Source organism: Orbicella franksi, unplaced genomic scaffold (genome assembly GCF_964199315.1).
Source record: "Orbicella franksi unplaced genomic scaffold, jaOrbFran1.1 SCAFFOLD_176, whole genome shotgun sequence".
Taxonomy (NCBI): domain Eukaryota; kingdom Metazoa; phylum Cnidaria; class Anthozoa; order Scleractinia; family Merulinidae; genus Orbicella; species Orbicella franksi.
Genome location: NW_027670482.1, coordinates 1 through 14,655, shown reverse-complemented (window position 1 = coordinate 14,655; position 14,655 = coordinate 1). Strand labels below are relative to the sequence as shown.

Below are 14,655 nucleotides of genomic sequence, written 5' to 3'. Positions count from 1 at the left end.
TCCGTTTTAAAAGTTATGATTGTAACAAGTGAGTTAATTAACTAAAGGCTACTTGTCCACTACACAGTTTACAAGACATACCTTTGAATAAAATTAACTAAAAACCAAGTTCTTGTCTGTCACAGGTTGATGGCGACTTTTGAACTTGTAACCTTCGAACATTCAACAAGCTTCCCAAAAACTGACAATCACAAAACAGCCAGTTTTTTGTATGAATTAACTATTTCAACCTCCTTTATTTTGTACTTACGTTTTTAAAGAAAAGGAAATGAATAAAAACTAAAACAAAAAAACAAAAAAAAACAAGAAAACTAGTTAGTTTGTGTAACACTGATCTATAAATTGTTTAACTTTACCAGTTTTACCAGTTCAAGATGAGAGCTTAACCCTTATTTTGGATTGGAGAGAGAGTTTTAGAGCGTGTAATGTCTACGACACAATGTGGGTACTAGCTGACCATGAAAATTTCAGTTTTCTCCAATTAACCGTTTAATTTCAACAACATCCTTTTGGAGAGCCAATCCCCTTCTTACAGCTATAAATCTACACGGTAGAAATATATGAGCTCAGAGTTTGAACTTGACAGTTTATATTCTGTGAAAGCAAATCTATTCTCAGTTCATATCAACACAGATCAAGAGAAATCGGAAGGATCGTGGATCGTAAGGTTGGTAGAAAACAATACATGAAGTAATTAATTGAGATGGTTTCGATTTCCTTTTTTCGGTTAACTCAACATCTTCCAATCATTTCGCCATTTTCAAATTTATTATGCTGTCACCTAATACTTCCGAGGCATTTATATCAACAATGAATTAGTCAATTGTCATGCACCGACACTGGAAAAAAAAAACCTTTTTTTTTTCTAAACGAGTTAGCTGCTGCTGAAACTCACCCCAGGAAAAACGAATATGAATGAAAAATCAAAGGCTTGACTATCCCCTATTCGCAAATATTACCAAACTAATTAGTGGTAGCTGAGCTGATTGAATTTCTTTGTGAAGGTTTTATGAACGTACAACATATCATTGTATAAAAACCACGAGCTAAAATTCCATCGAAAGGCGTTTTGAGAGTAATATGAATTTTTTTGGAAAATAAAACGTTCTAAGCAAGACCGTGATAAGCCGAAAAAGAATTAGCTATATTAATAAAAACAAAAGACAAAAGCAAATAGGTTTTCTTTATTAAGTTAGGTCAGGAGCCATAATCGGGGACGAAGACCGTTAGCGCGCGCCATTTCTAGTATTGGGTCTGTCCCTATGATATGGGACAATTTTTCTATTTTTAGAACAAATTGCGCCATCCCGTGCGGCACACGCGCGTACATGCTGCGAGGATTTTTGCGGATATAGCGCGGGGAAATGGCGTCCGAAATTCCCGAAATGTTTGATGCTTTTGGCCCACAACTCGATACTTTCATCTCTGTTGGAATTTTGCTTCAGTGTTTTCGTCTTAAGCTGCTCCAGTTTGAGTGAAGTAAGACTGTCGAATTTAGTTATGTCCTGCTTTATATCACTGACCAAGTTGTGTTCCGCAGCTTGGTTTACAAGGGCTCCACATTACTTCACTTTACGTTTTGCATATGTTGAAGATTAGCAGCTTTTCCAAAACACAGCAAAACACTAGTTGGACATATTTGGATATAGTAGCGTTTCTGGACTCCTCTTGCCACACGCTTGCGAGGATTTCACCAGAGTCTATCTCGACCGAACAGTAAAAAAAAAAAAAACTGCAAGTTTGAGTTTCGTCCGAATTGTAAGCAACGCTTGATGTTTTATCAAGGCCCAATACGCGACAAAGTAAAAGTTTATGTCTGTAGATGCTGCTCAGTTTTGTTGGGTAAAAATCCAATAAATTGAGTGTTGTAGATGAATAAGAGTACCTGTCGATGCGTGTTTTGTACAGTCAATAAAACATGACAAATTGGACTTCCCCACTTTCGAGTGAAAACGTACATCGAACTTATGTATCTCTAGTTTTCAAATATGTTTAAGGTTGATAAATGTTTGAGAACATGTTAAAAGCTTAGCTGAAAATATGTGAATACAGCAGAAATAATCAGCTTTCTTTAATCAACTCGAATAGTCACGGTACTCGAATAAAGATTTCGATTTTGTTGGTTGAGTTATCAAAACTCCTTGTCTATTTTATTTTCGCAGTTTTAAATTTTACTATGTTAAAGAAACACGTACTCATGATGTTAGTAGCCTTTTGGCGTTGGTGAAAATTGTTGCAGCATCTCGGCACAAAAGACAGCGGAAGAAATCTTTGTCAAGATTTGTTGACAATTGGAAACACCGACTCGGACTTGAAAGTGCACGCGCTGCACTATGCAAATGAGCTACTTGTACGCGTCAGACTTTCCTTTCAAAAACCTTTGCAAACTCGCCAAACAAACAGAAACAATAAGAGACTATCAAAACAGGGTTTGGTTATGATTAAGTATTGTTTGGGAAACTCACAAATTAACTCGATACCAGAGTAAAGAGTTTTCTTATATAACTTTTCTTTATAGAACAAGCGCAAAAGCTTACGCGTACAACTAACGCGAGCATTCATTCACAGCGCGAAATCGAAGTCATGTTTTCGACCCTGAAAAACTCACCTTTTCCATACGCTCGGAGCTTAAAACTACATATAAGAGTCCTGGCTCTTATTCCCTGCCTTTTTCCCTGCCATCGCTGTGAAAAATCTGCAAGAGAATCTCGCAACTCTCACCATTTGATCACGCAACGTGACAACAACCACGCGAGAGCCCCCGACATGTGCGTGGATCCGCGCGGATATATGACGTCAGGATGGCGCAATTTGTTCTAAAAATAGGAAAATTGTCCCATATCATAGGTGCGCGCGGATCCCAAGACTTACGGTCTCCGTCCCCGATTATGGCTCCTGGTCAGGTTTCTGTTTGGACCTTCAACTGGAAAATTGCTGATGTCACTCCTGTTCGCTTCGTATCTGAGCCGGACACTCGCTGAAATAAATTAATGATCACCCTGAAAATCAATCTGACAACTTTTAAATTCCTTCCTTAAAGGAAAAAAAGGGTTTGTCCGGCATTCTTATTAGTTCGGGTAAAGGCAAAAAAAATTTAAAATGTTCACATTTCGAATTTCAGCTGTAAGCGAACTTAGCAGTAACACCTTTGCTTTGTTATTTAAATCACTTAATAACTTGTGGTATAAAACCTCCTGAAACTCCTCCACCTCGGTAAACATCGAAACTCCATTAGAAAAAACTTGAAATCACAATTTAGATCTACTTTCACAAGAGTCTAAAATTTCATTTAATCAGAAAGTAAAACCAAACCCAATCGTGACTCGTTCGCACACTTTTCCCAGAGCACATGTATTTACTTTGAGTTTTGATTGGTTTATAGGAATGTCTTTGTCCTATTATGGTTTTGGTTTCACGACGTAATATATCAAACACGAAATACCGCGTTTGACCACATTTCCAAACACCGAGAACAGAACCGAAAATATGACGCGCAACGGAATATTTTTGCCGAACATTGAAGTGTTTCAAAATGTGGTCAGACACTGCCCTGAGCGTTTGATAAATCTTCTCAATCGAACCTAAAACTAAGGAGAAAACGGAAAAATTAAATAGTAAAAATCTAAGGTCAGATATCCCAACACAGTCACGGTCATGATTTCCTTTGTTTAAATTTGATGAATTATTGATGAATTTGAGAAACTCAGTGGAAAACCGCTCTTAAATATTTGCAATACATTTTATAACAACTTGTCTTAATTACGAATTTTGTCTCTTAGGTATAGGGCTCTAAGAACCGTCATCATTCCGCTCTCTAATCAGAATGCGCCTTATCATTTCGGTCAGCGGGTGTTCCATGTGTTCTTTGTCTGTTGTTTAAAAATTATTGGTGGGCAGAATATCTTTCAAGCAAATAATAGCGCGATCCATTGAATGAACGAAATAGCATTTTCTGAAATTTCCGAAAAAGAGGACAACCTCGCAAGGTCACTCAACTTTCTTCCCTCGAAATTCCATTCCACTTTTCCTTTAAGAATTTCCGAACTTTTCGTTTGAAAGGTTCGCTGTTCAGAAATTCCACAATTTTTCGGATTTTCTGGAAACGTTCCCAGAATGTTGACCGTATCATTTGTAACCGGTTCAAAATATTTGGCATTCGTGGTTGAATGCAAAGCACTCAAGGATTAATTTGAAGACTTCGCTCAGCCGAAAACAAGCCCAGATTGATTAAGTTGATAAACCAAGTTTTGTTTTACAGAATAACCAGTAGATTTTCGTTCTTTTTTCATAATAACTAATTCCTTTTACATGGATGTGTTTCAGTTCATGTTATTCTGGTATGAAGTTTTATAAGATTAAGATTAAAATAAAACTAATGGTCATCATATATACTCCCCTTCTATCATTTGTTCTGAGCATTGAGTGGTGTGCTCAAGGCGATAAATATATATTTTCTATTCTTTGTGCGGACAACTCGCATATGTAAGCAACTGATTTAATTTGAAAAATAACTAAACTAAGATCAGATAGCTTAAAAGATTCAGAGGAAAATGTTTACGACTCAACCAAACCATCGCAAAAGATGAATAGGAGCCCCACAAAAATATTTCCTTGGACGACATTAAATTTTTTCATATTTTATTTTTAATAGCTTTCCATTAAAAATGGAAAGCCATTTAATTCTACATGGCCAGTCACTACCCATCAAACTTCTTAGACACTGAATTATGTACATAAAAATATAGAGCTTTGTACGTGCTCCTTCTCCTTAATTACCTCTGGTGGACGAAGATGACACCTTTCTCGAGATCGTGTTCAGTAAAACATGGTCACACCATCAAAAAACGGTGGAAATTTATCATAGAGAACAGGATTATTTAACACCGTTCAGAATATCAAACTAATTTAAATGAGAAAAAAGCCAAACCGATTATTAAAGTGCACCTAACCCCAATTTTACTTTTCGCTAAAACGAATCTACTTGTTATTTGAAATACTTCTGCGAAAACATTTTTGGATTCGGTTAAATCCTCGATTTTCTGGGCCCCGATGAAATCTCGAAAATAGCTCTAAAACACCGCCATTTTGTTTCGCGATCGAGTTTGAGGAGAATGGGTCCAGCGGCTGTTGTGACGTCTACCCAGGAAGGTTGTATACCTCACGTCCTCTCATTTCCTTCAGGATGGTGCAGTACACATTCGAAAAGTGCTCAGAAACGCCTTCCAGAAGTGCTATCGGCTGTTGCAGCAATATCCTAGATATAAAGAAAGGTATACTGTACAATTTACTGGCGATGAGCGGTCAATGCTACAATAAAGACGTAAACGGTGGTTGATTTTGTCGAACCGAAACAAGCCAACTTAGTCCGTGAGAACCATTGAAGACCTCTCACTGGAATTTGTTCCGCAGACTTTTGTACTTAGAACCAACCAGCAATTTGTAGAAGTACTACCGACAACCTATATCTTCCAGTCCCGTAGTATTTATAACCTAGCCGGCAAAGTTGTGTGATCAATCAAGAAGCGTTACGACCGATGTACTGATATGTAAATGTAGGTCGCAACTGTACGCCGCCAACCAACGCTTATTTCTCTTTCGATTTAGATAAAAGTCGAAGATTAATCCTGAAGAATTACATGAAAACAAAACTTTAGACTCACAGAGTTTTTCGAAGGTTTAGAAATCAGCAGTGCGACTAACATTCTGTGCAATAGTGTCGAAAATAGTGACCTTGTAACATTATCTGCAAACCGCTTATGAAACATATCGTTTTCGCTTATCCGACAAATTTCACTGCAAACTTTGAGAAAAGTTTACATTGGTTATTTGGAGTTATGAGTTGTGACACTGTGAAATCGGTAATTGCATGAAATGTTTCCTTCCGCCTTTGCCTCCCGCAGCTTCAAAAATACAGGTCCAAACAATTCTACGATTTTCAATCGATCGAACTCCAGTGTTTTGGAGGTCATCAAGTCTCGAAAACTGCAACACTTACGTCGCTCTTATAAACATGAAGCATTCCAGAAAGTAAAACACAAACTGGATTTAATAGAGATACCATACCTTGACAAAATACATTCTCGCTAAGGACAAATGTAAACGGGCTACAAACACGCGTGGGAATCTTGTGTTTACGTGACGAAATTACAATCCAAAGCAGTCCTTGAGTTTTCTTTACTGCTTTTCGTTTGCCTGCTCCTCCACTTCGAATCTAGCTTTCCATTCTAATATACAAGCAGCTCGTCCGCAAAGAAGTCTTCCCCGTCGTCGCTTGAAATATTGCAAATTGCTCTCAAAGCTCTAAGCAGTGAGTTCACAGTTGCCGAACGGGCTCGATCGAAGTTTATTTCGGATTCTTCCGAATCGAAACTTAACTCTGACTCCAGTGACGAAAAAGAAATGATTCTGAAACAAAAATTGGCCGTTTTAGTCCCAAAATATATTGGAACGATCAGTTTTGTTTTCCATTTTCTCGAGCAAATACAGAGAGCTGACTGATACGCCATTGTGTTTGGTTCTTGGGTAGACGTCATCAGCAACCGCCACCCCAAACTCCCTAAAACACAATCGTGCAACACTTCAAGCGCGACTTTGAAAGGGCATAGAAAATCGAGGATTCAACCAAAGTCAAAAATGTTTTCACCCAAATGCTTAGAATAACAAGTGAATTCGTTTTAGCGAAAAAACATTTGGGGTTAGGTGCACTTTAAGGCATAAACAGTGCCATTAACTTACATCAAAATGACCGGTTTTCCAGATAACGGAGTTTACACTGCACACTAACATATGCAAATGTTGTATTCGTTTACTGGCAGATCACGTTGGCTAACATTGGAAACTGAGCCATGTTTGCCTCCCTAGTTTTGTTCACTTGCCTTATAGTCGTATCCACATCCACTGGTGCCCCTAGCGAGGGCCCTAGCAGCAGCAAAACCGTGGAACTGGGGAAAGTGATAGATCTTCGAGGGACCAACATCCTTGGAGACTTTCAAGAACGCGAAAGAACCATTTTTGAGCCCTTCGACTCAAAATGCTTTATCGATGAAAAGAAAAAGGTTCAATCCTCTCGAAAGTTCATGGAATATTATGAAAATAGCAATGCTTTTTACTCTTCTTTGGCCACCCAATCAGAATTGGACGTGTCGTTGCAGTCCTCATACACCCTGGGTGTTTCTCTAAAGGTTGCGACAAAGAGCAAAAGTTCACAGACCAATAAAGTGAGTGGAATGTCTTTAAATGCGGTGGCTATAACGGAAAAGCTACTAGTGAGGAGAGGCTGCTTAGAAGGCAATGAAGCGACCTTAAAGGAAAAGTTTGTGAAAGACTTTGAACTCCTGCAGGAAAAAATTGAAAAACCCTGGGAAAAGTCTTCCTGGGAACCATACCATAGTTTCCTGAAGACATACGGCTCCCACGTCATTACGTCCGTTACATTTGGAGCTAGTTTCAGACAAATGACATTTGCAGAGAGTTCAAAATCTTATAATGAGAGAGATTTTGAGGTGAAAAGTTGTCTCTCATTAGCAGGTCCCACAACTGCAGGAGAAGCCGATTTCAAAGCTTGTGCAGACATAAGTCAAAGTGAAAAATCCAGAGCAAGCAAGATGAGCACAACTGATAAAGTGTTCGTTTTGGGAGGAAGTCTCGACACCCGTAACAAGCTTTTGGACCAGAAAACAAGGTCACCCAAAGAAATTCAGAAACTTTTGAATGAAGCCAGTAAGGCACCCGCATCTATCGAACACACTTTCGTTGCGATCTGGAACATTTTACAAAGTCGTTTCGATACAGGATCACCCAACCACAACAGAGGTTTAAACTTGGAGTACTACTATCTCGGCTTCTTGAACTACGGGTGCCACTACATACCAAGTATCGGTGGAGAAGTTGCAATCCAGAAATTCGACTACATCGCAAGTACCACTGAACGTTTCGCAGCATTTGACCGCCCCAAAAGATCCCCTAAAATTTCCCCAGAATTCGAGTGCACCCTCGCTAAAGAGGGCTGTCACAACAGCAAAGATTGCCATTATAAGCCAATTTGGTGTTCCTGCCATGGGAATTCCTGTGTTCGCTACAAATCTGAGACGCAAGACAATGGTGCCATAAAGGAAACTGCCTACGCAAATTCCAACTCAAATTGGGGATGGCACGGTTGCAGTTGGAAGGTGGCCGGGTCTGTTTGTCGCTGCACTAACTCAAATCGGGATGCGCGGAAAGTTGTATGGTCCTTGCCCAGCAGAGATCACCCAACACATAAAACACGTAGCCATGGTGGCCACCGTCAGACAAAGGATGCAGTCCAGAAGAAACCAAAAGGAAAAGAAGAACAAAACTAATCTTCCATGTGTAGTGATACTTAAAGTAATCACTGAATCTGAAATTAAAGAATAACCAGAATTAAAAGATGCCTGTAGTCCATACCATTAGGTGAGAGTTGGGCAACTTTATTACGTGTACAACGGCTAAGTTTGATCGGATTAATAAATGTTAAAAAGATGGAGGAGAAAAGCGCGTTCAATCAAGTCGGACTAATCTTTTAATAATCAGTCGCCACGTTAGAAACGAGGGCAAACCTGTGGTAAGTCTCATAATACAGTGACTTGCGGGCCCGTTACTGGGAATGAAACAAAAGACCAGAAGCTCTATTGTTTCCAGTGACGGTCCCACAAGTACTAACTATGAGAGGAGACTCGCCCCAGATTTCTTCTCGTTTTTAAAGCGGCGAATAGGACACGTTCGTCATATCATTATTCTAACATGGGTACGAAGATTTCAGTACAAACTTCCATATTTAGTGGTTCTATCTTTGTTTCCAAGTCTCTTTGGAAATTGAGGAACAAAATACACTTAACAAATTTGCAATCTGGTCCTGAAAGCCTCGGAGCCATGTTAGAATATTGATATAACGGACGTGGCTTCTTATGCCAAAAGATTACTACATACTCTTTATTTAGGGGTTAAAGGGGAGTGAGATATACATTCTAAAATACCGTATTACTTTGACCTTGGATGACTTTGGCATGTTCTCTCCTGCGGGTTTGACCGCTTTGTTATAATCTCGGGCAGGGGGGGTGAAGGAAGGGGGGCGGGTTGTACCCCCTTATATGGCCTATTTAGGTATGTGCGACCCCAACGGGTATTTTTTCACCCGTTTTGGTCATAAATAGGGTATCGATTTTAGCCATTTTGATCATTAATAGGGTCTGGTTTCTGCGCTCTAGATTTGAATTGGGCAGTTTTTTTTTAGAAGAAGCTACTTTTTCATCATTATCAATAGGACCGATAAACAAAAGCCCTTCACAATGCCTTCAACATCGGTCTGCACTAGGAAACTAAGTATGAGACAGGTCTGAAACAGGGTATTGATTTAGGGTCAGGTCATAAACAGGGAATTGAAAATCGCAGATTTTGGTCATAAATAGGGTAAGGTTTTTGGCAAGCGAGCCGCACACCCCTACCCAATTTTTCTCGGACTACCCCTCTGGGGTTATAACAAACCTTGGTCAGTCTTAGCCTGCGTGCATATGCCTACTGTAGGTATTTGTCTCCAGCATCTTCGCCGCGTGAAGCAAAGGCAATAGTACACGCTTGCATGCAGACCGGGTCCGTCTCATCAGAATAATACACCTCGTCTGTTACGATGCATAAACAACAAAGTCTAATTTTCAAAGTAAATTACGATATTATTGACATTCTGTTCGGTCGACGGGTTTAGCTGAGTAAATGTTGGTGCTGAACAGTGCAGTCATCTCGGGCGAGAACTGAGATAAAAAAATTACCAGTAATATACCCGCTGTTAGAGAGAGAAGTGAGGAATTGACCTCAGGTTGACCGAACTTACACAGCATGACTCCGAATCTCAACAGTCAATAGTAAATGTTTACAACATTCGGTGAAATATTCTATTATTGGCCACTTTACAAACTAGGAGATATGTAATCCCGATTTCAGACTCAATCGTAGAGCGAATGACAAATAACAAATAAGGTACCATAAGGTACCAGTTCCTCTTTCTATATTTTTCACCGAGTTATTTATGCGCATTCCATGTAACTGAACATGTGGTGCATTGTTCAGGTCGAATGATTCTGTGAAAAAGATCGCCGTCCGGTTCACGATGTGTGGTTTCTATCCGATCGAGAAAAAACAATTTCCATCAAATCAGTCCCAAACTATCCAGGCATTTTGAAAAAGCTTTTATACGGGGTGGGGGGAACGCGAAAAATGACCAGCGGTCAACGTGACACTGTTTTATATATCGTGTAAAGGTTAGCATTCCCTGAACCGACCCCTACCTCAAGATATCAGATACGGATATCAGCACGGGTGTAAAACAGTCACTGGAGAATAATGTTTAACATAGAGTTAAACCTTAAAGCCTCGCCTCCCGAGTTGTATAATAAGTTGATAAATACTTACATTGGATACCGATAACTTGTCTCAGTGTTAAGAGCCAGTGCCCATAACTATGGACCAAACAACGGCACAAGTCGAAAAATCGATTTTGCTCATTTTTTGCCCATAGATTGGCCCTAGCAAGTAAACAAACGGACCATAGTTAGTTTCTGCTAATGCAGCTTTTTTGGGGAGAAAATTGCGAAAAACGATTTCGCCCCGATTGAGCTCAAAATCTACTTCCTGTTATGCTAAATTTTCTGAAAATTTGATTGCTTTGCGCGTCGCACAGCAGCCACTTGAGAATCTTTCAATGGTCTTTACATTCAGCTCAGATCTTCATGGTATGACTGAGCGAAAAATAAAATAAATCGAGGTTTCTTTTGAGCCCGAAACGAGATCGAACAGAAACGCAAAATATTACGATGTGTTGCAAACGAATTATAGCACTAAAATATCGCCATATTTTTCTATGGGCTATAACTTTAAATACCATAAAAACACTTTCTACGGGTTAAGTGTACACCCACCTGTTTGAAAATCAAAAAACATCTCTGGGCAAATGGTTTTAAGTCGCCCGCCTTAGCCTGTGCTTCTCATAAATTTTTCCCCGAACCGCCGTGAGAATGTAAACAATTGCGTGACGCGGGCGGTCACCCTGAATACATAATTCGTTTCCAACAAACCGCAGATGGCTATTTTAGAACATTTGGGTGAAAAAAGAAAAACACAATGGACCACTTTTAACTTTAACATTTTGAAAGTCATCGCTTTAGAAATTTGGTTAATTAAAAACGCCAATTAAAAGCAATTTACTTGGAGTTCGGGTGTTATTGCTATGTCGTTTTAAGCTGTCGTTCTTTCTTTGATCATTTTAATAACAAGGACGAGTTCTAGAAAGAAAATCGTTGCAAGTTCATTTGTTAAGCGTAATGACAAGTTGATATTGTTGGTTTGTAGCCTTAAGTGATCTGAAGGAACGCCACAGTGATTAAATTTGTATTTCTTGATTTCGACGGATCGATTTTCGGCTAAACCTTTTTATTTGTACCAGCACATTTAGTACCTTTTCTCCTGCTAAAAAGTCGGAAAAAGTAAAGTAAACAAATCCTAAAAGTTTAGATCATAAATAAGACGCATCAACAGTGCGAGTGTCTCGGTAAGCTGTTAATTTGAACAATTACTGTGCTGGACAGATTGCTTTCCAGGTTGCGCACGTACTATTCATATAGTTCATTGTGCGCAAATGTTTCTGTTTTAAACAACGGAAATGCTCAATGCTTTTTTTCTTTTTTTCTTCAGTCTTAAAACTTAAGGTTAGAGTTAGGCTAAACCCTAAACTGTTTTGGCGGCCAACCTATTTTTGGCTAATTGCTTAATCAAATTAAATATATATTTCACTGAAATTCGCTCTTCCGTGACCGACTTCCGCGAACAAAACAAGATGGATGTTCGCTGTTCATTTAAGACTACAATCCTGATCAAAAGTGTTGGGACAGTTACGGCAGATGACTTCACAGGCAGCCTCTCTTAAGACCAAAACCGCGCAAGCCCGCCTACTCCCCTCCCCCTGTCAATGTTGATAAAAATCTTGAAGAAAAAAACAGTCCTTGACAATAGCTTCAGAATAGCCACGTTTCAAGAATTGCTGGTTTTCAGTGTCACGCAATTCAAAATCGATCAAAATAAAAATCAAAACCGATGAATAGATAAAGTCCAGAATCTGGGAAATGAAAGAAGGTAAATATGCAAAGACTCTCGCTAAAATTCTTTTCACAGTAATTTTTCTTATGCGAGATATGCGGAGAAATTTTTTACCCAAATTTAGAGATTTGTATGGAGACGCCATGCTGGTGCCCATCCATATGGGCACCAACATGGCGGCCGGAAACCAACAGAAACATCTGTCACTGAGTTTTGCAGCAAAAGCGTGAATTTATCCCTCGAGAAGCTCTAAAACATTAAAATAATACTTTTTCTAAGACATGAACTTTTCAGATAGCCAAGTTCCCCGAAATAAGTTACTTTTTTAACCATCATGACAGCTCTCTAGTCCGTCATGTAAATGCCGCGTCACGCAAAAGCTTAGAAATTCAAGCGTAGTGTATCACAAAACCAAGAACCCATTCGGAGCGAAAATTTGTATGAATATAAGTTTTCAGCTGCTCTTATACATCATTTAAGTAAAATCTCAGGAAGATCAATAGTTTTGTAGTTCGAATTTTAGTGACGTCATGTGAAAACCAGCTATTGTTCGCCTCCTAGAACAGTATTCTCGAACTAAAGAGACGATAAGATAGATATTCACGTCTTATTCCAATAATAACGATTTTTCTGCAATCGCGTTCGGTTCCAACACAACTGTCTAACCACTTTCTATTGTCCCTTTTTCCTTTTTTCCCACATCCGATCTAGTCTTCAGAATAGCTTCATTTTCTTGCAACATTGCTGGGGGGGGGGGGTTCAATTGTACTTGCCTCTATTCATCTTTTGTTCTAAAACGTTAAGGACGTAGTTGAAATCGTGGGTTTTAGCGCACAAAAAGGGGAGGTGTCCCAACAACTTATGGCCAGGATTGTAGGTTTACACTAGAGGAAATTGTTCCGGAGTCGTGATGAATCTGGAACGTTTTAGTGCCGGATTGATTTTGCCGTTTACACAAAAGTGGACGAATCTGAAATAAAAACTCCCCGGTTTGGTCGTGTCTCCGGAGATTTTGAATCCGGAATTTAAAGTGAAAACTTTGAATCCGAAAACTTTTGAATCCGGAGAGTTTTGTCGTGCAAACGATTTCCTCTCGAATCCGGATATTTTTCCGCCTGTGATCTTTTGAGTTTGCGGTGGAACGAAAATGGCGGATTACATGATCCAGTCGTAGTCGAGTCGTAGGCTCATTGATGGCTATTTAATGGCGGTCGCTGGGTGATTACCTCGTGCTGTTTCAGGTGTAGGTGATCACTTTTATAATGGGTAATGCCATATTCCTCAGATACCCAATTTATACTTTACTGCGCAGATGACGACGATGGCACGATCGAAAACCTCGACGGTTCTAGATATTAAGTAAAGACCAGAATAAATACCTGGAGGGACCTGACATGATGGACAACAGTACCGTGGTCAGCGAGTTGAAAGAGAACTTCAGACTGTCTCAACGTACCCCTAGCCTTATTTTCGGAGGCATTTTGTTTCTCGTTGTCGAGGCAACAAGCTGCTTGTTATCCATTCCATCATGAACGTTCCCGGAGTTATCGTCGTGTGTAAACGGTTAAGAATCCGAATATCCTTTCACTGTAAACCCCTAATAATCCGAATACTATAAAATTGATGAATCCGGGAACTTTTACGAATCCAAAAAAACTCCTTTAGTGTAAACCTACTCCCAGATCGACCATTGTAATGTTTATTTGTCTACCAGTGTTATGATCTGGAAATTTCAGTTAATTGATCAAACAACCAAAGTAGAAAAGATGGATTTTTTTCCCAGTATGATTGAAACTTAAACGCAATTTCTTATTCGGCTAATTCAATTCAAGAAATTCCGGGTTTTCTAGCTGAGTTTGAGCATATTGTGTAGGTACGAATTTTCTACACAGCACGCAGTTACTAGTTTATAGAATTTATGGTATTTCCACTTGACTTTATTTGTCAGTCAATGATTCAATTGCCATAAACCATAGAGGATTGGTTAAGTGTATCTTTAAAACTGCCACTGTATTGTAAGTTATCAGTGAAATCAATAAAGTAAACATTAAATCATTTCCCGGGGTACTGTAGTAACGTTCTTTACCGGGGATGCCGTGGGTGTTGCAATGCAAGTGAAAAAATATATATATGTCTATATACTAACTTAAACAAAAAAAACAAACAAACAAACGAAAAAAAATTTTCCATTATTTTATCCACACAACGTTTCAAAAATTGCTTTCATCGGATTGCTGGAAACGAATATTTAATCGAGAGTGGCTATCCGCGTCACGCAATTGTTTACATTCCAACGGCGGGTTTTGGGCAAAATCTATGAGAAACACAGGCCATGGCGGGCGACTTGAAACCATTTGCCCAGAGATATTTTTTGATATTTTAACAGGTGGGTGTATATTTAACCCGTAGAAAGTGTTTTTATAGTATTTAAAGTTATAGCCCATAGAAAAATATGGCGATGTTTTTATGCAATAATTCTCTTGCGACACATTGTAAAATGTTGCGTGTCAGTTTGATCTCTTTTCGGGCTCAAAACTAACTTTGATTTATTTT

The 14,655-nt window shown here is 39.1% G+C and overlaps 1 protein-coding gene across 2 annotated transcripts; it reads left to right on the top strand.

Annotated features, from left to right (window-relative positions):
• The first annotated feature begins 560 nt into the window (after window positions 1–560).
• Window positions 561–11,164, top strand: LOC145472050 (DELTA-thalatoxin-Avl2a-like). 2 transcript variants are annotated; one of them, XM_081454914.1, is made up of 2 exons: window positions 561–667; window positions 6,816–11,164. In XM_081454914.1, the coding sequence occupies exon 2, from the start codon at window positions 6,846–6,848 to the stop codon at window positions 8,337–8,339; it is 1,494 nt and encodes a 497-aa protein (XP_081311040.1). In that variant the 5' UTR covers window positions 561–667; window positions 6,816–6,845; the 3' UTR covers window positions 8,340–11,164. The 2 variants fall into 2 exon arrangements, 1 of the variants encoding a protein (XP_081311040.1); XR_014043460.1 differs by having other exon boundaries at window positions 570–9,509; window positions 9,541–11,164.
• Window positions 11,165–14,655: the final 3,491 nt, after the last annotated feature.

Excerpts from the sequence above, each read along its gene's own strand:
- LOC145472050 (XM_081454914.1), top strand. The coding sequence starts at position 6,846 with ATGTTTGCCTCCCTAGTTTTGTTCACTTGCCTTATAGTCGTATCCACA.